General features: G+C 42.5%; 1 protein-coding gene across 1 annotated transcript in view; it reads left to right on the plus strand.

Moving 5' to 3' along the window:
* The first annotated feature begins 862 nt into the window (after nucleotides 1–862).
* The window catches only part of SAMD5 (sterile alpha motif domain containing 5), a 58,874-nt gene continuing 32,458 nt past the window's right edge, over nucleotides 863–27,278 (plus strand). Inside the window, exons 1-2 of the mRNA XM_084827800.1 lie at nucleotides 863–1,382; nucleotides 26,965–27,034. Coding sequence (XP_084683926.1) covers nucleotides 906–1,382; nucleotides 26,965–27,000 — 513 coding nt within the window. The 5' untranslated portion in view covers nucleotides 863–905 and the 3' untranslated portion in view covers nucleotides 27,001–27,034. The remainder of the gene's footprint in view (nucleotides 1,383–26,964; nucleotides 27,035–27,278) is intronic.

The following is a 27,278-nucleotide window of genomic DNA, read 5'->3' on the forward strand; positions in this document are numbered from 1 at the left end:
ACACTGAGCAGCCACCTTTTGGTGGCTCCCCCCGCCCCGAAGGTTAAGCCTGACTGAGGAGAGCGGCATGGCGACGCGCCTTCTCCGTGAGCCGCGAGGAGTAAGGTGGGAGTATGAAACGTGGGGAAGGCGGGAGCCTGGGAAACTGTTGAATTGCTGGCCTTTGCTTGGTGCGTAGCGAACGCCCGTTGCTCCCCGCCCCGACCTCAGGGAGAAGACTCATAAAAGAAGGTTGGGAAATTGTGGCGGGCTTGTGGGGTGGACCTGAGAGGAGGTCTGAAGCTCTCGTTCCTTGCGCAGACTGATGAGGAGGGACAGCTGGCAGCGAGGCTGTTGCACAAGCAGGCGAGTGCCGGGAGAGCGTGCTGAGGTCCTCCCTCCCCACCTTAATGTGGTGCTACTAGACTAAAATGTAGGCGCGCGCACAGCACAGCATACAGTAAACAGACGGTGAGAGCCCGACTAGGCAAGTATCTCGGAGCCAAGCATCGTTGCCGGAGGACAGCGGGAGCCCCCGGGAAGGGAAGCAGTGAGCGCAAGTGCTTGGCAAAGGGAGCCAGTCTCTTGGCCCGGGGAGATCATGGGACCGGGTAGGGAGCTCCGCGGGATGGATGGCCGCTCAGGGAACCCTTCTTGAGACCCAAAGGCTTCCAGATTTGATGGCTGAAGAGAAGAGGGACTAAGACAGAGGATTCGTTTAGCATCGCCTGAGATTTGCTGCCGCTGCTTTGGGATGTAATGTTCGCTTCTCCCCAGGGTTTTGCTGCCCGCGGGTTTCAGCGTTTCCCTCCCTTGATGCCTCTTGCATCTAGATTTTGTTTCCGGGGGTTTCTTTTTCCGCAAGAGGAGCTGCCGAGGGTTTCAAAAGTTGCAGTGTGGTCCTAATTCTCCCGTCCCCTTCCATCATGTGCGCCAACATAGTCTACGAGTGGCTGAAGACCCTGAAGCTCTCGCAGTACGCCGAGTCCTTTGTGGATAATGGCTATGACGACCTGGAGGTGTGCAAGCAAATCGGGGACCCAGACCTGGATGCGATCGGGGTCACGATGCCGCAGCACCGGCGCCGGCTCCTCGAAGCCGTGCAGAGGCTGAAGGAGGAAGACGAGAGCAACGCCGGGCTCTATTTCACCTTGGAGCCTCAGCCGCCACAGCGGGGCTCGCCTTCGCCAGAGATCTACACTAGCCACCTGGTGGAGCAATATGAGGCCAAGACCTGGAAAGAGCCTCTCCCCCTCCTTTCGGGAAACAGGGGGGTCCCCAGGAAAGTGAGCCCCTGCAGCAAGGAGCTAATTGCTTACCCAAAACTCAAACTGAAAATCATGATTAGGGATAAACTCATCCGGGATGGGATCAATCTCAGCAAGCCTCCCTACTCCAGCAAGGTAAGGAACAGCAATGCTGCTGTGTGTCTTTCTCTCCTTTTAAATGAACTCTCTTGCTTTCCTTGCTCTAATACCTCATTTGACATAGGACAAGTTTTTCAAAGAGTGAGTGAACTGGAACTTTCTCTGCTTCCTCCTTGAGACTTGAGTTTACTTGCTTTAAGTTTGCCTAGAGTTTGATAATGGGACTTGCTTGCTCTCGTACATGAAGTGCTGAAAAATGCAGGGAAGTTGAAGAGGGAGTAGTTGGTTAAAAAAAAAAAAAAAAAGGCTAGAACCTTTCTGCCATGTGGTGTTAAAGTCTGACTACAGAACTTGAGAGGATTCAAAATAGTTCTTTTTCTCTTTGGAGAGTTGTTCAGTGTCATACAGATAGTCAGTGTGTCTTAGCATATTAGTTAGATGGCTTTTTAGTGCCTTGGTCTTACAGTTGGAATATTTGTGAAACAAGGTGACAGGATGATGGCGATGACAGTGGTGATGTATTTTTTTATTATTTCCATTTAATTCTTGGTGGAGGGAAATAGTCTGTGAAGACACAATGCCTGTTATTAATAAGCCATGAGAAATGTCTTCTTAATTCCATGACACTCTGAAAATGTAAGATACAAACATTTCTAGAGATGTATGTGACTAAAGCCTGAAATCAACAAAAATGATCTTGAAATCTTGGATTTTCAAAGAGCTTTTGTAAGGTCTCCTCTAAAAATATAACATGAAAGACAAATAATTGTGGAGTCGAGGAAAAAAGTTGTAGTACAGTATGGATTTTCAGTTGCTCCTAAAATGAAGGGAAACTTGGAGCCTCGTTCTATGCATACTTACTCAGAGGTAAGTGGCACTAAATTCAGTGGAACTTATTCCCAAGGAAGCATGCATAGGTAGGTTCTCAGGCAAGTGTTATGTCCCATGTTTGTTCCCTTTTTTTGTGAGCAAAGAGGTCAATGTTAAATACCTCAGAGGAGGCACTGGGACTCTTGATAGTCAATACCTGTTGCAATTATTTTTAAAGGAAATGCCAAGCACAAGGTCTTCCATTACACTCGGTAATTGCCTTGAATTCATAGGCTTTTTGAAGATCATGTTTTTGCAAGAGGAGCAGACAACAGGATAATGGGTTTGGGTTTTCTGATGATCAGAATGGCACTGTGCAGAAACTTAAGTCTATTTTCACTGCAAAATTGGTTTACGTGGATGACAGGTGAAATTGTTATCTGTAATATGCTGTCTGTAATGTAATTCTATAATAGCTTCTCATAGATAGGCTTTGAGCTCACAAAACAGATATTTCACAGTCATCATGGACATCACAGTGGATGATGACTGGCCAGCATGCAGCAAAAACAGTTCTAAATGCAAATAGAAGAATGCATGCATCTGGAAGTAAAAACATGTAGAAAAAACATCATAGTATCAACCTATCAAACAACTGTACACTAAATGGAGGTGTGCTATTGACAATGCTGGCCGTTTCATATTATGAAAGCTGTAGATTAAATGAGAAAGTGTCAAGGAAGAACCATGCTGGTTTCCAAATATATGTCAGAATTGAATACAGAAATAAGAGCAAAACACACCCACACACCTCAACCATGGAAATCTATATCTAGTAGAATAGGTTATTGTGTATCATGTCATTAAAAATATGCAGTGGTCAAGGAACAAAGTATTTGCTTTCATCCCATGACACTATTGTATAGATTGGTTTTGTTAGGGAGTAGCTACTGACAGGAGTAGCAAACCACAGGCAATGAACTGGAAGTCTCATATTAACTGGCAAAGACAAGTGTGTGAACTCTTGCATCCTCTGCAAATAAATCGCCTTCTGAAACAAATTATCTGTTATCTGATGTAAGTCAATTTATTTTATTTTTAAATAGGTATGTTTACAACATAAAGCCACATAAAGTAAACTGCTTCTGCAGCAGGTTTATTTTAAAACAAATACAGCCCTTCTACTTAAACAAAATTTTCTATTGTTGTCTTGGAAAATGTCACTGGAGATATAAAGTATCCATTTTCTGGATGACATCTTGCTATTTGTTATTACTAGAGAATATAAAGATATTTGCAATTTCAAGTTTGTGTCTCTTCCACTAATTTCCTCTTATGATAATGATAGAGCACTATGATTTATTTGGACACTATCCAGAAAATTAGAGAAATATTGCTGCTTTTGCTTCTTTAACATTCCTTACATTTTTCATATGGAAAACACTGAACTAACACTGTTAGACAAGCCCTACTCCACTTCATTTCTACAATATGTTCAATTATGCTTACTCCAGTAAATAAAGCAAGGAATAGTTAGCTTAAATGTAGCACACAGGGCTATAACAGTTTCAGCATGCTGAACATAAATCACCTAAATGTGCCTGGTTATTTTATCAACTGATACAATATTTTACTTTTGTGGCTTTATTATTTCTAGTAATTGAAAATATACATAGTATTTATACAGCACATTTCAATTATTCAAAGGACTTCAGTATGCTTCACTTCCCACAGCCTTCTCCACCCAGATGTGTTGGACAAGAACTTCCATCATGCTGGCTGGGAATCATGGGAGTTGCAGCCCAACACATTTAGAGAGTACCAGGTTGAGGAAGGTTGACTTAAATTATCTCAGCATAACTGTGTCTAAACTTCCATTTTTGATCAAGTTTCTGGAGGAGGTGGTGGACAAATCCAGGCAGTCTCCAGTCTGTGTTCAACCTTGGCTTTGAGATAGAAACAGCCTTGGTTAACCTGGTGGATGATTTACATTGGGGAATGGACGGGGGAGTGTGAACCTCTTAGCTCTCCTAGACCTCTCACCAGCTTTTCATACCCTCCAAGCCTACCTCACCAATGAGACTCAAAAGTTGATGCTGGGGGTCTTCTGCTCTGCCCCGTGGCTTTGGCCTCTGGGGTCCCCCAAGGTTCCATCTTGTCGCTCATGGTATTTAACATCTACATGAAACTGCTGAAGAAGCCATCCAGAGATTTGAACTGCAATATCACTAGTATGGAGATGACTCACTGGCCTACTGTTTTCCACCATACCAGGGAGGCTGTGGAACTCCTCAACGAGGACAAACAAGATCATAGCTTGGAGGTGCTTCTGGATTAAGCATTGTCTGTAGAAGCACAGGTGGTGGAGGTACCCAGGAGTGCTTTTTACCAACTTTGTTTGGTAGGTCAGCTGTGATACTATCTAGATAAAGCAAACCTAGCCTTAGTTATGCATGCACTAGTTATATGCAGACTGGACTACTGTAATGTGTTCTACATGCGGCTGCCCTTGAAGACAACTCAGAAACTTCAGCTGGTACAGGATGTGCCCTCTGAAGTCCTTGCTGGGGCTAGCTGATTTTGTACTAGTTGCACTGGTTGCCAGTGTGTTTCCCAGCCCAATTCAGAGTGCTGGTTTTAACGCTTGAAGCCATAAATGGTTTGGGTCCAAGTTATTTGAAGGACCACATACACCATTATGAACTAGTCCATGCATTAAATTAATCTTCAGAGACCGTACTTGCTGGCCAGCCATTACATTCTCTAAGATTGGCATGCACTAGAGAGAGGGCTAGCCAGATAAGGAGGGAATTCCAAGTGTAGGGGCCACCACTGAGAAGGCCCTATCTGTCAGGGTGGACACTGAGCCCATAGAATCCTAGAGTAGTTCTGATTCTGAGGAAGAGCAGTCACTCCTGGGAGAGGAGCGCGCTCCTCTTTCCCAGGACCAACAGCTGAAGGAGATTCCTCCCACCAGCATTCCTAGTTTAGTTAGCAGTCCAGGGAGTGACCAAGCACAGATAGCAGACTTGGTGGATGCGCGACGCAGACGCAGACAGCGGCGCCAGATGGAGGGCGCGGAAAGGAGGCGTAGTGCCAGGTTGGCGCGCAAACAACGGCTGCGCCCAGAGGATCCAAGGGAAAACGGGAGGGACTCTCCCTAGTCCTTAAGTTCAGGGGTCTGCCAGTAATTCCCTTTCAAACGGGGACCAACTGTTCCAACTTAGGGCATAGCTACTGTGCTGCTCAGATCTAGTTGCAATCGGTATAGTTGTTAAGTTGTAAAAGAAGAATAAAGCTTTGAAAGGAATTCCTTTGGTTGTGTCTGGACTTGGCTACTGGATTAGACTGAGAGAGGCCTCCAAGGAGCCCTTGACACTATCTGTTGTTGCTTTTAAGAGGGATTTTTTAAAAAATCATTTGTTTCCTCTGGCTTTTAACTGAAAGGTTTTATGGAACACACTGATCCTTCTTTTGGTAGTCATGTTTCTTTGGATTTGGTTTGTTTTAGATTATATTTTAGTGTAATAGTACAGTTTGGACCCCAGGGAGTGGGTCAGGCATGATCCAGCTGCCTCTTTGTATTTTGCATTTTGATATATGAGTGTATAGGGCTGTCTGACTCCATGACTTAAAATAAATGAAAATATCATTTAGATGTCAGTCTTCCTTCTGAAATAGACATGTTAACATTTCTAGATTATATTTGCCTATACCTTAAGACAGGTGTGGGCAGAAGGCAGATCAGGATCTGGTAGATCTCTAGGTTATGTGAAATAGCTTGTCATGGGTTCTGACTCCCAATGGACTAGTCTTCATCAGGCAGAGCGATGCAGCCCCCTCAGGCTGCTGATTTTGGGTGTCATGAAAAGGCAACAAATGGTTATTTAATTTATTATTGTTGTATCTTTACTGTGAAGTCAAGGTGGTTGTGGGATTTTCTGCCTCAGAGGCCAAAATAACTTGACTGGCCTTGGATGGCTATGCACCTTGAGTTGGCGGCAGGGACAGCCATTTCCAGTTCCACCTCAGGCCAGCTCTGCAACAAAGAAACAACCAAAATGACCCCCTGCTCCTCTAAATTAGGTTGCTGAAAAACAAAACCAGGAATGGATTTTGTGTGTGAAAGAACAGGTGAGCTTGGTTCTAGTAGTGATCACAAGTTCCTGGGCTGAGAGTGTGCTCAGAAGCAATCAATCTGTTCCTTCATTCTCACTGTACGTCCACTCACCTGAGCCACTATTTTGCACCTGGTGGACATCAGGGTTCTAATAAGAAACAAAATAGATCCAACAAGCCTGAAGTCTGATTACCCCTGCCTAAAGATATGATGTTGCATGTATTTGAGAATCATAGAATAGAATAATAGAATAGTAGGGTTGGAAGAGGCCTATAAGACCATTGAGTCCAACCCCCCGCTCAATGCAGGAATTGAGGAATCCAAGTCAATGCATCCCTGAATGCATCCCAAGTGTGGTGCCCAGAACTGAACACAGTACTCCAGATGAGACCTAACCAGTGCTGAGTAGAGGGGAACTAGTACTTCATGTGATTTTGAAGCTATACTTCTATTAATGCAGCCCAAAATAGTATTTGCCTTTTTTGCAGCCACATCACATCATTGGCTCATAGTCAGTTTGTGATCTACAGCAATTCCAAGATCCTTCTCGCTTGTAGTATTGTCAAGCCTAGTATATTGTGAGACATCTTGTAACTGTGCATTTGGTTTCTTTTTCCTAGGTGCAGAACATGACATTTATCCCTATTAAATTTAATTCTGTTATTTTCTGCCCAGCACTCCAGCCTATCAAGATCACTTTGAATTTTGTTTCTGTCTTCCAGGGTATTAGCTATCCCTCCCAATTTTGTGTCATCTGCAAATTTGATCAGCATTCCCTGCACCTCCTCCTCCAAATCATCAATAAAAACATTGAAGAGCACTGGGCCCAGGACTGAGCCCTGCGGTACCCCGCTCGTTACCTCTCCCCAGTTTGAGAAGACCCCATTGATAAGCAATGGGATCTTCTAATATGGCAAGTAGTCTTAAGCAGGGCCACCCCTCCCATGAGGCAGAGTGAATTCCCCTTCTCAGGCAGCGGAGTGGGAAAAGCAGTGAACTACGCACCCCCTGCTGCCCCCCCATCAGGAGGGCCCATTGCTACAGCTTCCAGCAGGTGCTCTTTCACCATGGCATTTGCCACAGCAGGAGAGCGGGATCAGCAGGGCTATCCAGACCAGTTGCCCAGTCGGTGACACTAGCGGGTGCTCTAAAGAGCCCTGCCGATCCCACTCTCCCACTGTCGCAAATGCCGGAGCGAAAGAGCAGCCAGCGGGGCTCTTTCGAGCAGTAGCCCACTGTCTGTTTCACTCTGAGCTGCCATCAGCCACCCACTCTCTGGCTTGCACTGAGAATCCTCTCAGCACAATCCAGAGGGCAGGAGAGGCTTCTGGAGAACTGCATTGGCTAAAGGAAGCAGCCGGGGCTGCTCTTCAGAGAGCTGGCCAGGCCAAAATATCTGGGTCTGAGGGGATCCTCAGGATCCTGAGGGGATCTGAGGGGATCCTTCCTTGGAGCCAGGCATTGTGGGAGGGATGTCCCAGGAGATTGCAGTGGGGTGGGGGGATGTGCCACGGCAGTGGTAAAGGGATAGGGGTGGCAGCAGCAGAGTGGTGGCAGCACATGAGCTGTGCTCTCCCACCTCAGGCAGTGGGAGAGTTTGCACCGGGGCTGGTCTTAAGGCTTGGGATACCTTGTTGCCCGCAGAGTTCTTTGCCAACAGAGTTTTTATGTAAGCGAAATAAGTTTTTTATCCCACCCACCCCCTCCTAGTTCCTTCCTCCTCCTCCACAGTGGCTGTGGCATTTTATAGATATGGTAACTCGGTGAAGAATTTTGCATTCACGGTTACAAATAAAAAACAAACAAAATGCTTCAGTGTGTGTGTGTAAGGAATTATTACAGTGTGGAATACTGATTTACAATGCAAGCTATGCAGCTTTACTCAGAAAGAAGGCTCACTGCATTCAATGGGGTTTACTCCCAGGAAAGTTTGAATGGGATTGCAACCTTAATATTTTCTTTGGCAAAAAAAATTGCAAGACACATTTAAAGCGAAGGCTAACCCCACTCTAAAAAAAAATTGTGTTAGAAGAATATTTGTTTTGGACTATGTATGCTGCCTTGACTTCCTAGAGGAAGCTTACAAGAATGCTATAAATAAATAACATTAAAGGCCTAATATAAGATGCTCCTGAGAAACATCTGGTTAATTGCTGTTTTATTTCATTAAAATTACCCCTGTGCCCCCAAACTGCCAGCATAAGTACAGAACAACAAGGATATAGATAAAGCTAATATAAAAATAGCTAATATAAAAATAAGGGGTTTAAGATGAGATGAAAATCCTCCAAAATGTAAAATTAAAAGTAACAAAACCCTAAACACCAGCATCAGCTAGCTGCTAGGGGAACAAATAGATATTTCCTAAGATTGGGATGTGGGCCTTTTTCTTCTTTTTTTTTTTTATTCTGTGAGTGTGGCTCCATTGGCCTCAGAGATAGGAACATACATTTAAAGGAACCCTTTTCCTCCATTTTACTGGGCTCCAGCTGTTATCAAACAGTCTGTGTCAGAAGTCTATTTCAGTAGAGCAAGTAGGCTGTGGTGATAGGAACAGGTATTTCATAAACAACATGAACAGGAGCATAGAAAGGGCTCAAAACATATGTATCTAGCAGATTGTACTGGTTTGACTATGGTCTATTTTAAGCAAGACATGAAATAAAAGGATTTCCAAAAGTAAATTAGTGCAATAAGGATTCTGCTTCAAGACACTTCAGATGAACTGGAAAGGGATATGTCTTTCCTTAGAAATAGTGTGTTGAATGCGAGGAATCAAAGGTTGATATTAAATAAAGGAGATGATGTGGGTGGGGTGGACAGTGCCAGTCAACTATCAAGGTATGGCGTACTCAGTTTCACTCTAGATCAAAGCATACCATTCTGTACTGTATTTTAAAAGTAGAAGTGATGGGAATCTGCACAGCTGATGACTAATTAATTATACAGGTAATGAAGAATTACTAAAATGGCTAACAAAGTATTAAAACTGAATGAAAGTCGGTGATTTTTAATGTCAGTATTAGAAAGTCAGGGTTGCATAAGTGTGGGACATGCCAAGAGGAATTAAGCATTCTATTTATTTTATATATGGACTACCTAGTATCTAATAGGTTTTAATTGTACAAGTTTTAATGTTGTAAAGCTGCCTTGAGTCGCAGTATTGGGGAAAAGCTGGGATATAATAATAATAATAATAATGATGGTTTAGTGAAATTTCATTATGACTTCTAATTGAAATAAATTGCCTGACCTGATCTATTCTTGAGGAATTTTATTCAATTTTTCTTCCATGGAGAATTGTACAGAGAACATGCAAAATAAAATTGCTAAAACAGATGCACACATTAAAGAAGCCCATGTCAACTTAAAATTTGTTTGGCTGTAGTAAACATAAATTAATGAAGATTTCAATATTTATTGAAGATAAAACTATATGAGTTACCCAGGAATATGTGACATTGCACTTGCATGCATTCACAGCACTGTCCACAAATGCTAATGAGCAAGTAAGTTAGAGCTTTACCACAGGAGGCTAAAATCCCACATCCTTACCGGGGCTTCTGCTTCTGGATTCTTTGCAGGATTAAGACTGGCTCCTTTACACAGGTGGACACATGCTCTGAATTGGGGAATTCCTTTCTCTGCAAGTTCTATATGTTTCATTTTACAGCCACTAGATGGTGCTGTGGTTATAGCAGAATTGCGCACACAGCTGATATGTTGGATTAAGGTTCCTTATTGGGTTATCTTCAATGTGCCTACTCAGAAGTAAGTCATGCATGTCTGTTGCGCTTGACTGAGCAGGGAAAGGAGAACAGGGGCAGAGAGCAAGCCTCCATTCATTCGCTGCTCCACACCTACGCAATTCATGAGGTCATTCTACTCACCCGCCCAAGCCCAAACTGATGCAGCTTTAGATGCTGTTTGCCTAGTGCAAGCTGTTCTACATCACTTACTGGCTACTGTGTGCTCCTGGAGCAGCAAACTCGAATTGATGAAACTCTGGATTAAACCTGAAACGGATCATGAAGCATCTCCATGGGCATGGAGCCCTGGATTAATTTTAACTTAATGAAGTTAAAAATGGATATCTTCTTTAAATAACTCGGTTCCTTCCTCTTCATTCTCACAATTTATTAAATATAGCATTCTGCACATTCTGTACTAGATTTAAATCAATTATTGGGACATATACAGAAGATTTAAAGCAAGAAACTTCTCTTCCCTTGTCATCCTAGTACTTGCATGCTATTTATATTATATTTCTATTGGAATAACTAGCCATAACCAAAGAATGTTAATCTGTGACACATTTACCTTTCTTGAAACATGCAAAGTGCATCTTTGTAGAGTTCTTCCATAGTGAGGAATATCATAACCACAAACAGGGTTATGAGCTTAGTTCATTTCTAAATAGTGCTGTCATGCTCCCTAAAGTGCTTGGTGAGAATGAGAATGAAGAGTAAAGAATGAATTTCAAGTTTGAAATGTTCTTTGCTTGGTCAGTTTAAATAAGGCAGCTATTTTTAAAATAGCGTATCTGGGTCAGTCTTTCTGACTAGGATAATGTGTCATCATACATTGATATACTTGTCTTGACAAATTGTGAGGGATTGTGTACTCTGTAGAGATTCCCATTTATTAAAACATCATGGCGGTGCTATGTTTAGCGTAGGCATTCTATTTTAAGACATACTTTGCACCAGAATGTACTGGATGTGTAAAACATTTCCAGCTCTGCCACTCTGCCCATACACTAAAACTGTAGTGACACTGTTGGCAAATACTGCAAAATGCTGTCATTGAGATATATTAACTTGGCTCTGTGGAGAATGTTTTATAGTAAAACTTCTATTCTGTACATTGTCTTCTATATATCTGGAAGCCAAGACAGTATTGTTGCAGTTATTCACGGACGAAAGAGAAGGGTGGGGGGATACAATGTACGACATTAATGAATGACATATTACTTGGCTAGTCTGTCTTTTGTATCATGGACCAAGGAGATTAATCTCAGCCTTTAAAGCAAACTAGATGATGTGTTAAATGTGTGAATGCATTTAACACATCTTTTAAAGAAAATAACAGCTATGGGGAAGGGAGGGCAGACCGGGATCTGAACTGCAGAATGCAGGCAGGGGGTCTTAAAGCTTTCTCCTCACACTACATTCCACCCCACCCGAAGCTGCTGTTTTCCCCAACTGTAGCTAATTTCCTGGGCCAAACAGCAGCTTTGGTGGCAATTTTCACTGGAATTGCAGCATTGGGGGTGGGGAGAAGTTTGCTTCCCTCTTGATCCTGATTGGGTTTCCCCTTCTTATAGCTGAATGAAATGCATTTACGCATTTAACATATCACTTAAATTCACTCTCTGATAGACTGCCAGTTGGGTGTGAACACCAAGAATAGGTCTATCGGGTAAATAATCTCTGAGACTATGCAATCAAGAAGAGTTACATTTTGTTTTTTTATTCCTCAGCGTGTTTTGCCCTTTATTCACAAGGTATCAAGCTTAAACCCACAGCATTCAGTTTTGACACTGATGATAAAATATCGTGCCTCGAAATCTTAAGAATGATCAACGGTATCATGCAAGGAAGCATGGAATTTAGCTCTTAATGCAGAATCTTGTTGCTGGTAGGAGAATCCAGAGAATCTCATTTTTAGTTTAAATATATTTGTTATGTTTATTTGTATCTCATCTTTTCTTGAAGGACCTCAGGGCAATCTACGTATCATCCACCAATTTATCAACCTCACAACAACTCTGTGAGGAAGGCAAGATGACTGGCCCATGGTCACCAAGTAAACCTTGAAGCTAAATGGAATTTTGAACCGAGGTCTCCCCAGATTAAGTTTATCACTAGCCACAACACCACACTGGCTGATACAAATTTCCTAAACTTCATGTTATGTAAATAAAAGTAGACAACATGCAAACAGTATTTACTAAATGCTTAGAAACTGGTGGAAGGTCATTGTGGTGCTTCCCAGCAGTTACAGACTTTGAATTCATTCCTTCAAATATACTCCAGCTGTAGTATGTATGAACACTCTGCTTTCCCCACCACAACTCTTTCCAGATGCACCTGCACACCCATTGCTGTAGGAGTTTCAGCCATTCTTTCTTTGCTGGTGACAAAAATGGGAAGAACATTCCATTTTCTACTATATCCCCACCAAAGAACCAAATTCTCCAGGCATGTCTAAGTAACTGAAAGAGCATTTGATCTACTCAATATATTGCAGTAGAAATTCCTGATCAGAGTTTTTTTAAAAATAGCACAGAATTTCAGTTTCACCAATGATAAATGTATTGGCTAGTTATGCAAAATAATATGATAGTTTGAGTTGCCAATATTAGTAATAGTCACCAGTGATTTCACACTGTTGTGTTTCAAACATATATGAAGATTGCATAGACTACAAAAATGTTTAACAAATTTGTTTTGGGGGAAAAACTCTTGTTCCTTTCTCCCTCATTTCCTAATCATGGCTAGTGACACATAGCCAATTGGCTCAGCCACATCATCAATGAAAACCAGCAAATTCCCACTAAAACTCCTTGAATTTTGTGAGCTACACTATACCTATTGTGAGCTTTTCCATCCCTTGGCTGTAATATGTATGAACACTTGTAACTGATATACATTTACATCGGTTTTTATTTTATTCGTTTATGTTGATGAAGTCTGCCCAAGTTTTATTCTAGCTTGCAGGGCATTGATCAATGGATTTTTTTTTTTAAGTTAATGATTCTACTGTGTACATTTAGCTTTGAATATTTATAAATCTAATAGAGCAATTGTATGGTCCCCAGACAGCATCCCAGGAGCTATAGGATTGTCTAGAAACTCCTCCAAGGTCTTAGACAGAGATGTGACCTCGGAGGATTTTTTCTGAAGTCAGAGCTCCACTCCTGCCTCCTTTCAGCCACTGTGGAGGGTTCTGTGGTAGCTTCCTCTATGAGGTTGGAACCCTGACATTGTAGAGGGGAAGAAATGTGTCAGGGTTGAAACTGAGCCTATAGAGCCCCAGAGCAATTCTGATTCTGAGGAAGAACAGCAATCCGTGGGAGAGGAGCTTGCACAAGCACAGCAGCTGGCAGAGATTCCTCCTGCCAGCATTCCTGAGAGAGATAGTGACCCTGGCGAGCACTGGAGGGGGGCTTGTTGGATGCTCGGCACAGACGCAGGGAGCGGCGACAGATGGAGGGCGCTGAAAGGAGGCGTTCTGCTCGTTTGGTGCTAAAACAACGGTCACGTCTCGAGGACCCAAGAGAAAGAGGGAGGATCTCTCCATAGCCCATAAGTTCAGATTCTTCCTGCAGTTCTCCTTCAAACAGGGATCAACTGCCTTACCTGGAGCTTAGGCTACTCTGCTATCTACCCCAGTGCAGTTCCTTGCTTAGTCACTAGTGATTATTATCTGTAAGAGCCATGAAGTAATAAAGGAATAAAGCCTTGGAAAGAATCCTCGTCCGTGTCTTGAGTTGGCTATTGGCGGGGACTGTAAGAGGCAGCTAGGGCACTCCTGACAAAATGGTAGTGTCGGGGCCATGCCAGTGAGTGGGAATGGAATGGCAGAGGATCCAAGGGATTCTAAGTCCTCCCCTCCTACAACCACGTTTCTAGGCCAGAGGAAAAGTTAGATGGGCTCTGACATCAGTCTAATGGAAATTCCCTTTCCAGAGAAAGGAGAGGCAAAAAATGGCTCCCCCATTTTTCCTCCCCTGCTGGCAACTGCCCAGTAGAACATGGCACAGGACAAACCCCCCAGAATTAGAGAGCTCAGTTGATAGGGATCCTTGCCCTTAGGGTTGCTTTGTAAGGCAAATAAATGCATGTATAAGTTTTAAAACACAGTGCTTAATCAAAAAAACACAATTTCTTCTACATCTATTTTTTTTCTCTTCTTCTCACCCCACAACAAGCAAACATAGCATTTTGTTGGCAGGATTAAGGAAAAACATTCAAGAAAATTCAATTTCAAATGTTTTTAAAATATATATAAAACCAAAAGACCTCCTTCTCAGGAATTAAAGAAGAAAAGGCAGAAGTTGAACTAAACTATTTTTCTTGCAGTCTACAAATTATATAGTAATTCAGCTTTTCATGCCACAAGAAAGAAGCTGTAAAATCGAATTGGATCGCCTCCATTAAAAAGGAGACTTCTATATAGACAAATTCGGAAGCTCTACAACATCCCTGTAGAGAGAAGCAGATAGAGTGTCCTGGTTTCCAAGGTCAAATTGCTGCTCACATTTGTAGCAAAGGGTATAATAAAATCCTCAGGGGTCAGTTTTTCTTTCATGAGAGCAAATGATCAGAGGATGAAGCAGCAGCATGAAGAATAATTATACTTGCCAGTTATATCTTTTGTGCCATTCTGATTTCTTTCTAGGAAGAGGGTTTTTAATAAAGAGAGAGAGAGAGAGAGAGAGAGAAAGTGTGTGTCAGGGAGAATTCCTAATGCTTCCAAATGTATCTAAATATAAAAGATGAAGTTACTGCTGACACGAGAGGCTGCAATTTTTTATATTAACAGCATTTCACCTATTCATATATAGACTAGGCTGAAAGCATTGATATTTTCTTATAAAATTATGATCTCTGAGAGGAGTTCCGTTTCAAGTTTATTATTTAGTAATAAGTGGATTTATATGTCATCATGTTATGTGTGTTTGGGAAATGCTGCTGAATACAATAAGTAAAGTTGAAGTGAGAGGAGACTTGGAAGGACAATGGTATCCCCTGATTTTGGATGTGTGTGCTTGTTGTTCTTTTTTAAAGCATGACTATTGCTGCTTTCTTTATAAGATGTGTGAGGTCTTATGATATGTCTATACTGGACTTGTTGTGGTGAATCTTAAGGCAAAGAATCCCTAAAATGTTTGCAGAAAACACCACTTCTCACTATCATATTTCTGGGGGAGTGTATCTATGTAACAAATGTAAAGGATTGTGGCTGCAAAAAATTTGTTAGAGATTCCTAGTTCCTCACAGAACTACAGCTCCTGGGATTCACTTTGGGATGGAATTACAGTTCAACTAGTCTGCAGAAGTGTAGGTGTGATAGATAATGCTAGTGAATGTTAACTCCAGTTACTTGTGGATACCCACGATGATGACCAAAGTATTGTCTGATAAGGCCTGTGGGGGTTTCCCATCCAGTCTGGCAGCTTCTTCCCATGGTCCCCTCCCCTCTGCCTCACAGGGGAAAACTCTGATCTCCAATCAGCAGCAGACAGATAAGTGCTTTTCCTGCTTAGCACAGAAAAGGGGAACCTGTCCTGCTTACTTGTGAGTAGATGTGTTACTCATGCTTATTTGTGAGTAGATATGCTTCCTAATATAAAGTGCTAACAATGGAACTTTTTTAGGGGGATGAGTTTTTTTCACCCCTACATGCCCACTTTGACCCCACCCACCACTGGAATGTGGCCCCCATGAGAGCTTCTTCAAAATGGAATCCGACCCTTGGTTCCCCACCACCCGGTCTACACTATTGCTTCTCAGAAGGCAAAGAACTGAGTCAGGCCATAAATTAACCAGATATCTTTTCTTCACTTCTAGAGCTGTGAACAAATGGTATCTCAAAATTCTCCACCCTATTTCAGGGCATAGAAATTCGGAGGAATGTTTCACCTAAATTTTCCGGGGGAAGAAGAAATTCTCCAGTAGTTTCTCGAGGATGGAGCTCACCATTAGCAAAGACAATAGCACGGTTTCTTTCTTTTTTCCCTAAGGTTTCCCCCGCCCCCTGCAAGTGGCAGTGACAGTAGCAGCAGCAGTTGTGTTGGCAGCCATTTTGCATCCTCCACAATGCCCCAGACCTAGAGTCATTCGAGGGCATGGGGGATGGGGAGGAAAATGGCAGCTGCCACAAAGGAGATTGGTGGGGAATATTCAGAGAAAATTCTATGAAGTTACCTTTTTCTAGGAGGGTGAGAAAAACAAAAATCTTAGAAATTTTCTCAGAATTTTTTGGAGGGGCTCAACGCTACTTTCCAGGTCACCCCTACTACACACATACAACCATACACATAACCACCACTCTGAAGTCAATGCAGTTATCTCAAAGGAACTGATTGTATAACTATTCCCTTAACAAGTTAGAATTCTCCCACTTGGAATTGGTTCATTTCATATTGCAAGAACCAAGGATTTTATGCTGATGAAGGACAATTAATTTTATCCAACATCTTTCCCTTTTTAATTATCTTTTAATTGTGTGTCAGCAAATTCTGTATATTCTCAGGCTATGAGTCTGTGTCCCAGCATTTGCTCTGGTATTTCTGTTTTTGATTATAGAGATAAAGAGAATGAAAATCTTAAATAATTGAGGAAATGTGTATAAATAAACCGTAAAAGAAAAATCATATAATAAAAGCGTGATAGTTATCCTGATCACTTGCTGCCACTGGGTAACCTTTTCCTCTGGTTATTCTTCTTATCCTAAGCTCAGAAGGAAGACTGTCTTCCCTGCTTCAGCTTATTAGTTTTCTGTGCCTGAAGCTGGTGACATATTTCTTCATGTGAAATTTAAAGTATCAAAGAGGCACAGTAAATCTGCTCTAGTCTTCATAGAGGCTTATTTTCCACATCTCTGGTTAAGACTGTGGTACAGTATAAGAAGTAACAGCCAGCCAGATTTTATCTATGTGAAGAACTTCAATGCAGGCAAGGGAAATTGGTTCTGGGACAGGGTTGCTTCCCAGATCATAGAATTATGCTTGCAACCAAAGTCAATTTATAAAGAACCAAGTTTTAAAGCTAGAACATCTGCCTGCCAGGCCACGACAGATCAGTTAATGCCAGTCTAGTAAGTAAGCCCACCAAAGCCACAAGGCTGCAAAAATGTTTATTAGACTGTGGGGGGCTGGAAGAGGAGGGAGAAAGAGCTCTCTCCCTCTTGCAGCAACCTACTGCAACTTATTTATTGACGCATTTTTATGCAGATTCTCAGCCAAAAAGGCTCCCAGAGTGGCTTACATTAATCAGTTAAACAAGATGGCCTGTTCCTGCAGGCTTACAATAAAAAATGACACAACACACAAGCAAGAAGGAAGGGGGGGGAGAAATTGAGTTCTTTTTTAGATGGGAAGGAGGGGGCTTCCTTCCTCTCGCAGCCTACTTGGTTTCTATGCTGGGCACAGAGGACAGATTAAAAGCTCCATCCCTTCTCTGCCAGCCTGCTCACTCTTCTGCATGGAATTCTATGCACTCACCATCGTGTAATTCCTTATTGCCTATGGCTTCTAGGCCAGTGCTTATATAGTATATACAAGGCTGATTTATCTAGTCCGGACCACATGAATGGATGCAGGCAAGGCAGAAAGAAAGAAAAAACTTCAATGAATATGCCTTATAAGGGTGGGATCAAATTTTACCCCAATTGAAATCTGGGCTGGAACTTAAGTTTCTGATAGATGCAGCATTTCTGGAAACATATTATACTATGCCCACTTTGCATTCTCAGAGACCTTCAGCAGGAATAAAGGGCTTTGTAGCTCAGTGGTAGAACCCATGCTTTGCATGTAGAAGGTCTCAGGTTCAGCCCCCGGTGTCTCCAGTTAGGGCTTGACAAACTCCTGCCTGACACCCTGGAGAGCTGCTACCAGTTCAGTATCAACAATACTGGGCTTAGGTAGATTGATGGTCTGACTCAGTATAAGGCAGCGTCCTATGTTCCCATGTCCCTTCACTGCTCTGGTGGCTTCAGAGAATACAAGGTGATGCCTAGCATATCTCAGAACATATCTGCACTGCACCATCACTGTTTTGTGTTATTTCCAAAACTGATCTGGTGATATCTGCCATTATTGCTCATTGTCAATTGCTGTCAAGAGACATAACATTTTCTTCATATTTTGCCATCTGTCTACCAGTACTCTCTTGCCCTTCCTTTCCCCTTATTTCTGTTTATCTCCTTTGACCATTCTCCCAAAGTACCATTACAGTTGCCTTTAAATCAAGCAGTCAATAATAATAATACTAATAATAATAATAAAAAACCATCACAAAACTAAAATATACAATGCAAAAAAACCAACCAATAACCATTTCAGTTAACTACAGTCAGGGCCAGAAATATTGGAATAACTGTTTTGGCACTTGGCCTCTGTACACCACCACATTGTAGTTGAAAGGAAACACACCCAGATGGGAGTGAAGTCAGGACTTTCAGCTGTAATTCAAGGGGTTTGACAAAAGTGGGGCACTAACCATTCAGGAAAGACAGCCAGTGGCATACACACACACCCATCGTTGGTGGCTCATAAGTAATGGAATCAATGGCTGACAAGCAGCTGCTTGGCCAGGTGTGGCCTGTTTCCTGGGCACCCCATGACCAATCAAGCAGATAAAAGGCCTGGAGGTGGTTCTGAGTGTTACATTTGCATTTGGTAGCTGTTAACTGGAACTCCCAACATGAGGTCCAAAGATGTGTCCATGCGAGTGAAGGAGGCTATCATTAGGCTGAGGAAACAAAATAAACCCATCAGAGAGATAGCAAAAACAGTGGGAGTGGCCAACACAACAGTTTGGAACATCCTGAAAAAGAAGGAATTAACTGGCAAGCTCAGCAACAGCAAAAGGCCTGGAAGACCACGGAAGACAACTAAAGTGGATGACCGCAGAATTCTGCTCATGGTGAAGAGGAACCCTTTCACAACATCTAGCCAGGTCACGAATGCTCTTGTGGAGGTAGGCATGTCATTGTCAACATCTACAGTCAAGAAACGGCTTTATATATTATGAATGTAAATACGGAGGCTTCACAACAAAGTGCAAACCACTGGTAATGCTCAAGAACCGAAAGGCCAGATTAGCCTTTGCCAGCAAACACCTAAAAAGCCTGCCCAGTTCTGGAATAAGATTCTTTGGACTGAAGAAACCAAGATTAACTTGTACCAGAATGATGGGAAGAGAAAAGTATGGAGAAGGAAAGGAACAGCTCATGATCCAAAGCATACCACATCATCTGTCAAACATGGTGGAGCAGTGTTATGGCACGGGCATGTATGGCTGCCAATGGAACTGGGTCACTGGTGTTTACTGATGACCTGACTGCTGAGAAAAGCAGCAGGATGAATTCTGAAGTGTATAGGGCTATACTTTCTGCTCAGATTCAACCGAATGCCTCCAAACTGATAGGACGCCGCTTCATATTGCAGATGGAGAATGACCTGAAACATACAGCAAAACTACCCAAGAGTTTCTCAAAGCAAAGAAGTGGGATGTTCTTCAATGGCCAAGTCAGTCACCTGATCTCAGCCCAATAGAGCATGCTTTTCACTTACTGAAGATAAGACTGAAGGCAGAAAGACCCACAAACAAGCAGCAGCTGAAGGTAGTTGCAGTAAAGGCTCGGCAAAGCATCTGGAGGGAGGAAACTCAGCATTTGGTCATGTCCATGGATTCCAGACTTCAGGCAGTCATTGACTGCAAAGGATTTTCATCCAGGTATTAAAGGCGATCCTTAAGTTTGAAATGATGTTGGTTTGTTCCATTACTTATGAGCCAGCAACGATGGGTGTGCGTGTATGCTACTGGCTGTACTTCCTGAATGGTTAGTGCCCCACTTTTGTCAAACCCCCTGAAATACAGCTGAAAGTCCTGACATTGCTCCCATCTGGGTGTGTTTCCTTTCAACTTCAATGTGGTGGTGTACAGAGGCCAACTGTCAAAACAGTTATCCTTGTTCCAATATTTCTGGCCCTGACTGTAAGTTGCAGAAAACAAGGGCAACCCTGCCCCCCCAACCAATTAGCAGAGCAACCAGAAAAGAGAATCCATTTAACCTCGGGGGGAGAGGGGAAATTTGCTTAGTCTAAAAAGCCAATGGAAAGGGAGTGGAACAAACTTCCTCCCAGTGTGAAAAGCTGTGTCACAATGCATCTTAAATAGCAAGCTAAAGTACAAAAATGTACTTGCAGTCATCAGTAAAAAAATGTATGCTATAGTTTGAATGTCATCTCTGATTCGAATTAAATATTAATTTTTATTCCACTCTTCCTCCAACCCCCCCCCCCCCAGGGTGAGATACATGTCCCCTTTCCCTTCTTCTTATCCTCACAACAATCCTGTTGAGGTAGGTTACTTTAAGAGATAGTTACTGGCTGAAGTGCAATCAGTGAGCTTTGAAGAAGAGCAGGGACTTGAACCTGCTTCTTCCTGTTCCTGGTCCAGCATTCTACCTAGAGCATACAGGTGGTAACAAGGACCAGTAATAGTCCTTCTATCCATCTTGACTAAAAAAAACCCCTATATTTTGGCACTAAAATGAGCTTTCTACATGCATTAGTTCATGAGCTATTGCTTACCCCCATTCACATGTCAGCCAGCCATCTTGGAACATGGCAGCTACAGAATTCATGCACTATAATGGGCATGTCTGCCCAAGTTAAATGTGTTCCTATATGGAACTAAAATACTTACGAACTTCAACATTCTCTGCACATTATTGCGGGGGGAGGTCTATGGTAGGTCCTGGGCTACAAATGCAGTTTCAGAACCTTAATGCCTCTGTTTAAAAGGCCCTTGCCTCAGTTGAACTATATTCCAAACTTTTATAAGAGAACTTTTCTTTAAAAAAAAACTTCTATAAGAAACTCGCATCAAGATTGCACTCAGTCATACCTCCTCTTCTAGCCTGTGGTGGTGCAAAATGTGTGAAGCAGATTTTAGTGTGGCAAGTTCTGTCTTACATATTAAACCTTCTCAAACAGAAACATCTCTGTAATTTTTCTATACATGCCATCTTCCTAATCTTATTCAGAGATAAATTACACTGCTTTCAATCCTGCATGTATGTTAAGGATTTGCTTCCTTAAAGTACTAATTTAAGATTTTATTTTTTTATGTAGTTGTCTCTGCTGCTAAAATGCAAGTATTTTTTTTTTCCTATATAGCTAGAAATATCCAGATCTATCTTGGAGAAGCAGGTCTTGTGCAGACGAAAAGTCTGCTTTTAACAGCTGCATGACAAAAATCAGAGACAGTTTTCCCATTACGTGGATACAGTAATGGAACATTCATTTATTGAATTTCTGCCTGTTATGTAACTGTTAGGTGCAGAAGCCCTGGCAGAAAAAATGATTCCAATTATACATACCAGCTTATCAGAAGTGCATAGAGAAATAGTTCAGTAAAATAATCCATATGACTCAAGTAAGTAAACCAATCAATACATCTCAGGGCATTAAGAAAATGAGGATAAGGAAACACTGGACACATGCTTAATGTTCACTAATGAAAATATTTGGGGTAAAAGGACAACTTGGGGGCCAGATAAAAGTTTCATAGCAGTTTCATGCTGCTGCCTGATTTCAGCTCAGTCCTAACTATATATACTATTCAGAGAGAAAGAAAAGGTAGTACTGAGGTGAAGAGGGGAAGGGGGGGGGAGAGAGAGAGAGAGATGAAAATTTAACATGCACTGAAAGAGTGGGGGAAATCCACTTACATGCAGAATCACATTATTTTACTATGTATTCAACTTTAGGTGGCCTAATGCAAAAGAGGACAGGGTTCCTGCACCTTTAATAGTTGTGTCGAAGATGGAATTTACACCTGCTGAAATTCCCTCTTTTATACAAGTATTAAAGGTGCGGGAGCTCTGTCCTCTTTTGTATCTGGCTACCTTAATTCAATTTTTAAAAAATCTACCCTGTTTTTGAGGGTAATTTACCTTAGTCCTTCTGTGTTCAAACCTTTGGAGACCCTGAATTGTCTTGGAGAGTTAGGGGCTCCAGACTATCCCAGCCTGGAAGTCAAGCTGCTAGCTGAAGTGAGAGGAGGGAGTCAAGAACTACAGCTGCACTGGAGAAGACAGCCCCTGTAGTCTTGGGCCTGCAGGCTCTCTATTGGTTGCTGGAGCTTTTCCATCCACCTCCTTTGTCTGTTGTTTCAAACTCATCCATGTTTCTTTCTGATGTCTCTGGGGACCTCTAGAGAGCCTTTCTCCCACTTTTTACCCTGCACTCCAGGCCGAACATGATAAACTGAGGCTACAATCTTATGAATATTTACCAACCTAGCAGTTCGAAAGCAAGAAATTGCAAGTAGATAAATAGGTACCGCTTCAGCGGGAAAGATAACAGCGTTCCGTGCACCTCGGTATTCAGTTATGCCGGCCACATGACCACGGAAGCGTCTTCGGACAGCGCTGGCTCTTCGGCTTAGAAATGGAGATGAGCACCACACCCTAAAGTCGGACACGACTGGTTGGGGATACCTTTACCTTTACCTTTTTTTTAAGCACCACTGAAAACATTGGGACTTTCTTGCAGAGCAAGTCTAAGCTTATCCTGAGGTCATTCTGTAGTATTAGGCATTAGGGCTTGTCTTGTTTAACCAATATATCATTACGGTCTGGAATGAAACAAAGGGCAGCTGTATGCAACCTTGCCCCTTAGAAATGGCCCATTCACATACCAAATACTACAGGACAAAATAGAATTTCTGTAATTTAACATTTCTATAATTAAACATCCCAACTGTTCATGGTGCTCCCTCTATTTAGAACAGGATGTACTAAGAGGTTGATGAGAAGTGCTACACCCCTTTATACCTCCTTCTTGAATCAAGACAGTGACTTAGTTCACACATAACACTAACCTACGGTTTATTTAACCCATGGCTAACTCATGGCTACCTGGGCTTTGTCTAGTAGACAATCGAATAAATTGTGGTTTGTTTTCTCCATCCCTGGGTTGTTTCCCTCCTCCTTTACCCACTCCCTCCCTGTATCCCAAATGCCTTTGCAGTGCTGTAGTACCAGTATGTAGACTGGCTGGGTTTCTTTTACCTCTCTTGCACAATGCCTCTGTAACCTGGAAGAACAACCCATGAACATCCCATAGTTCTGGACTCACACGTAACAACAACCCATGGTTTAAATGACCCAGAGTTCACAACCCAACAACAAACGATTGATTCTCTTTCTTGTTCATGGTTAAGGAACCATGGTTTGTTAGCATGGCTGGGTTCACACAACATGATAACCCAGAATTCAGCAAACAATGGGTTGACTAAATCATGGGTTAGCATTATGTGCAAACCAGGTCAGTGCCTGGGGAAGCTAATTTGACTGACAAGAACTGAGAACGTACCTGGAACATTTTACCCAGTAGTTATCAGCAAAGGGGATTAATGTTTTGCTCATAAAACGTATATTCTGCCTGTGTTCAAGCCAGCAGCTAAGATAGTCAGAATGGCTGTGAATTGCATTCTGCCATATTCTTTTGCCAACTGTGTAGTATGGGAGCACAGTGACAAAGGAAAGGCAGTTTTCTTGCTGGGCATTTGCCCACTCTTGCCCTCTTATGCACTCCTACACTCCAGGAAGTGGTTTCTACACCCAAGAGCATATCATGTATCTCAGTAGTAGTTCTTTAAGAAAGACTCTTCTTGCAAAAATGGGGAGGGGAGCATGTACTTTAAACAATATATTTGTAAAGAGAAACAGTTTCAAGATGAAATTAACACAATGTGCTTCAAGAAAAAACACACTAGTGAAATTGAGTGAAATTTGACTTTCAAGTTTGCAGCTATCTACCATCTTGTCAAGTAGGCTATGGGTCATCCTTAACTATTAAATTGTAGTAGTTACTAAATAATGTATAGAAAGTTTCACACATTAGGTTCAAATTTTAGATTAGATTTTTCTTTTTATGTCTTTTTTGAATCACAGCATAGAAAAGACTTTGGAACATAGATAGGGCCGTCTGAAGTGGTATAATTTCTGCATTGCTTCTGGTTCAGCAAATTCACTCACTCATGTTAAACATAGGTTTAGAAACAAATCACAAAAGTTATTTGTACACTTTTACCTTATCAAAATACCAAAGTGGAATACAGGTTCTGCTGCCACAACCACTTTGCAAGACAAAGTAAATGTTTTCAAAGTCATTTCTGCACAACAGCAATTTCTGGCATCAAAATAAGTTTGAATACTGGTAAGGAAATTTATGGATTTCAATTACAGCTTGTACTGCATCATAATTCCAGCTTTATACCCTGTGCAGTGCAGTGTTTTGGATTTTTAATGGGTCTTGAGCAGTAGCCATAAAAGTGATTCAAAATGCACCCAGTAATTATAGAGATTTGCTGTTGCTTCTGCATTAAAACTGATGATGATTTACATTCCAAAAAAGTGCAGTCTAAGGCTGTAGTTACAGTACTCCTGATATTACACTGCTTATTAGTTATGGTCAAGTGATTTAAAGCTTAAGAGGAATACATTAGAAAGCTGTAAAATTATTTATTCTTTAATAGATAATAATAAATTTGAAACAAATGTTATATTAATTACAATCTTGTACATTAAAGAATACATATGTATCCTTTTACATCTCCTTTTGTTATGAGAAATTAATTGAAAGTTAAAGTGAAGTGACAGGATTATAACACCCAGTATGGTATAAATCATATTCTTTTATTAATTGTTACCACTTCGTAAATGTTGCCTGTAGTAGTCATTTCCATGACATGTAGATTCTCATGCTCATGGTTATGCTCCCTCCTGCCCCCTAAAAATACCCCCAAATTCTGGATGTTCTTTTTGCAGCCTACATAAAATGCCTTGCTAATGGACTGTATTTTTTTAAAAACATATTTGTTATATGTTGGATTTCATAGAATAGTAAAATCATAGAATAGTAGGGTTGGAAGGGGCCTATAAGACCATCGAGTCCAACCCCGATTTGCAATAATAAGTGAGAATGAGTCTTTTTTCAGTGGAATCCTTTTCTTGAGTTATGAATTCTGGGCAAGTTAAGAATGCTGCCGAATCCCCTTTAGCTCCTGTTGTAGAGCACAATGCTATATGAGCAGAAAAAAATGCTGCACTACCATAGTGTGCCAATGGGAAGCTTCTACCAACATAACAATTTTACCAGCAGGACTTAACCCATGCAAGTGGGACAACTGGAAAACTTCTAAGCATGGTGAGGAGTGGAAGTTAGAAATTTATGCTTGATCAGGAGTTAGTCCTGCCATCTAATGATGCTGTAATATAATCTCCACTATTTTTTCAAGCAGGAGCCACTTTGGTTCTAGGCACCACCACTGAGGCCACTTGAAGACTTTCATGGACTGTGCTCTGCTCTCCCCCCCCCCCTCAGTGGCAGTACCGTGTGCTGGACTTGACTGGAGGCCTTTTCAGGCTTTCCTCCCTATCTCTCTCCACATCATCCGAGCAAGGTCTCTCGGATGATCTCTAACTTACTCAGTCAGTTACTAAGTCATCAGGTAGGCAAATTCAAACAGACTCATTTGGTCTTTAGACTGGATGGATCTTTTCCTTATCACAGACTCCTGTGCTCCAGTCACTGCTGCAAAATCTCCTAGCAGAAGTTCACATTGCTCCCTCTCTCCCACCCACACATTCGATTTCCCCTCCACCTCCAGTGCTTGCGCTGTGTACCACTACAGCTAGACAATCAGATTTCTCTTTGCCGGTTGGCCTCCTTCTCTTCCCTGCCCCCCCCCCGCCAGCCCCCTTACAACTTATGAGTGGCAGGGCTCCTGAGTACCCACCCCTGAAGCCTCCTATGGTAGCCCAGATCATACCAGTCAGCCCACCACTAAACAAACAACAAGGCAAAGGTAGAGAGCTTCTGCTGCGTCTGAGTAGGGATGTACGAAAGTTCCACCACGGATCTCGGGGAGGCCGAATGCCAGTGCATTCAGCCCCCCGAAATTGGTGGCGGAACGGCCTGCCCCCCCGCCCCCCTGGGACGAGACTTACCTTGGGTGGATCTTCCTGGCGGCAGCGGCTCCGGCGGCGGCCGATCTTCTGACCGGCTGCCGCCGCTGCCATTTCCAGTTAAAAACAACAACAACCGTGATAGGCTACGTAAAGATTTACGTAGCCTATCACGGCTAGGTTTTAAAAAAACACCGTGATAGGCTACGTAAATGTTTATGTAGCCTATCACAGCTGACTTTAAAAACAAAAAACAAAAAACGCGCTTACGCAAATGGTGGCGGCCATGGCCGCCGCCATTTGCGGTCCTTATTTTGGCACATCTTAGTCTACGTAAACATTTACGTAGACTAAGACGGCGAAAATAAGGGGAACGCAAATAGCATACGCTACGCTATTTGCGTTCCCCTTATTTTCGCTGTCTTAGTCTACGTAAATGTTTACATAGACTAAGACGTGCCAAAATAAGGACCACAAATGGCGGCCATGGCCGCCGCCATTTGCATACGCGCGTTTGTTTGTTTTTTAAAGTCAGCTGTGATAGGCTACGTAAACATTTACGTAACCTATCACGGTTGACTGCAGGGACGCAAACGGCGGCAGCTATGGCCGCCGCCATTTGCATCCCTGCTAGCCAGCGGCCGGATGTCCGGCTGTTGGCAGAGCTGGCCGGCTGCTCTGCAGAATCGCTGCGGAGCACAGCTGGCCGGCCAGGATTCCGGGGGGGGGGGAGGAACGGAGCGCCTCCCCCCCGTCCAGGATTCCGGGGGGAGGGACGGAGCGCCTCCCCCCCCACCATCAGCATAATCCCCGAAAGGTAAGTGATTTTCGTACATCCCTACGTCTGAGCAGGTACTACAAAATAGAGAGCAAGAGAATGAATAAATGAATGAATGAATGAATGCATAACTTAAGAGTGCCACTGGAGACCCCAGATTACTGTCCCTCACTTCTTTTCTCTCTGCTCCCTAGCCAGGATTCTTTATGACTAATTCTGCAACTACATAAGATCCAGCAAAGGAGCACAAAGCACAATATCAAGGTATGTAACTTGGGGCCACCTTATCGATGCCCATATCTCACAAGATCTCAGAAATGGGGACTTGGTTGTGGGGAGCTAGCAGCCAACAGCCAAGGGGAGCAAAATGGAAATAAGGGCAGATGCATATCAAAATACAAGTAGTTACTCCACTCATACCCACTCACCAAGAACATAAATCCACTGTTGCAATTGGGACTACAAGCCCATGGTAAGCTAGGGAGGGCCTCATCAGGGAGGGGAACCA

Source organism: Heloderma suspectum, chromosome 1 (genome assembly GCF_057233095.1).
Source record: "Heloderma suspectum isolate Gila_16-S chromosome 1, 16-S_ref, whole genome shotgun sequence".
Lineage (NCBI taxonomy): Eukaryota > Metazoa > Chordata > Lepidosauria > Squamata > Helodermatidae > Heloderma > Heloderma suspectum.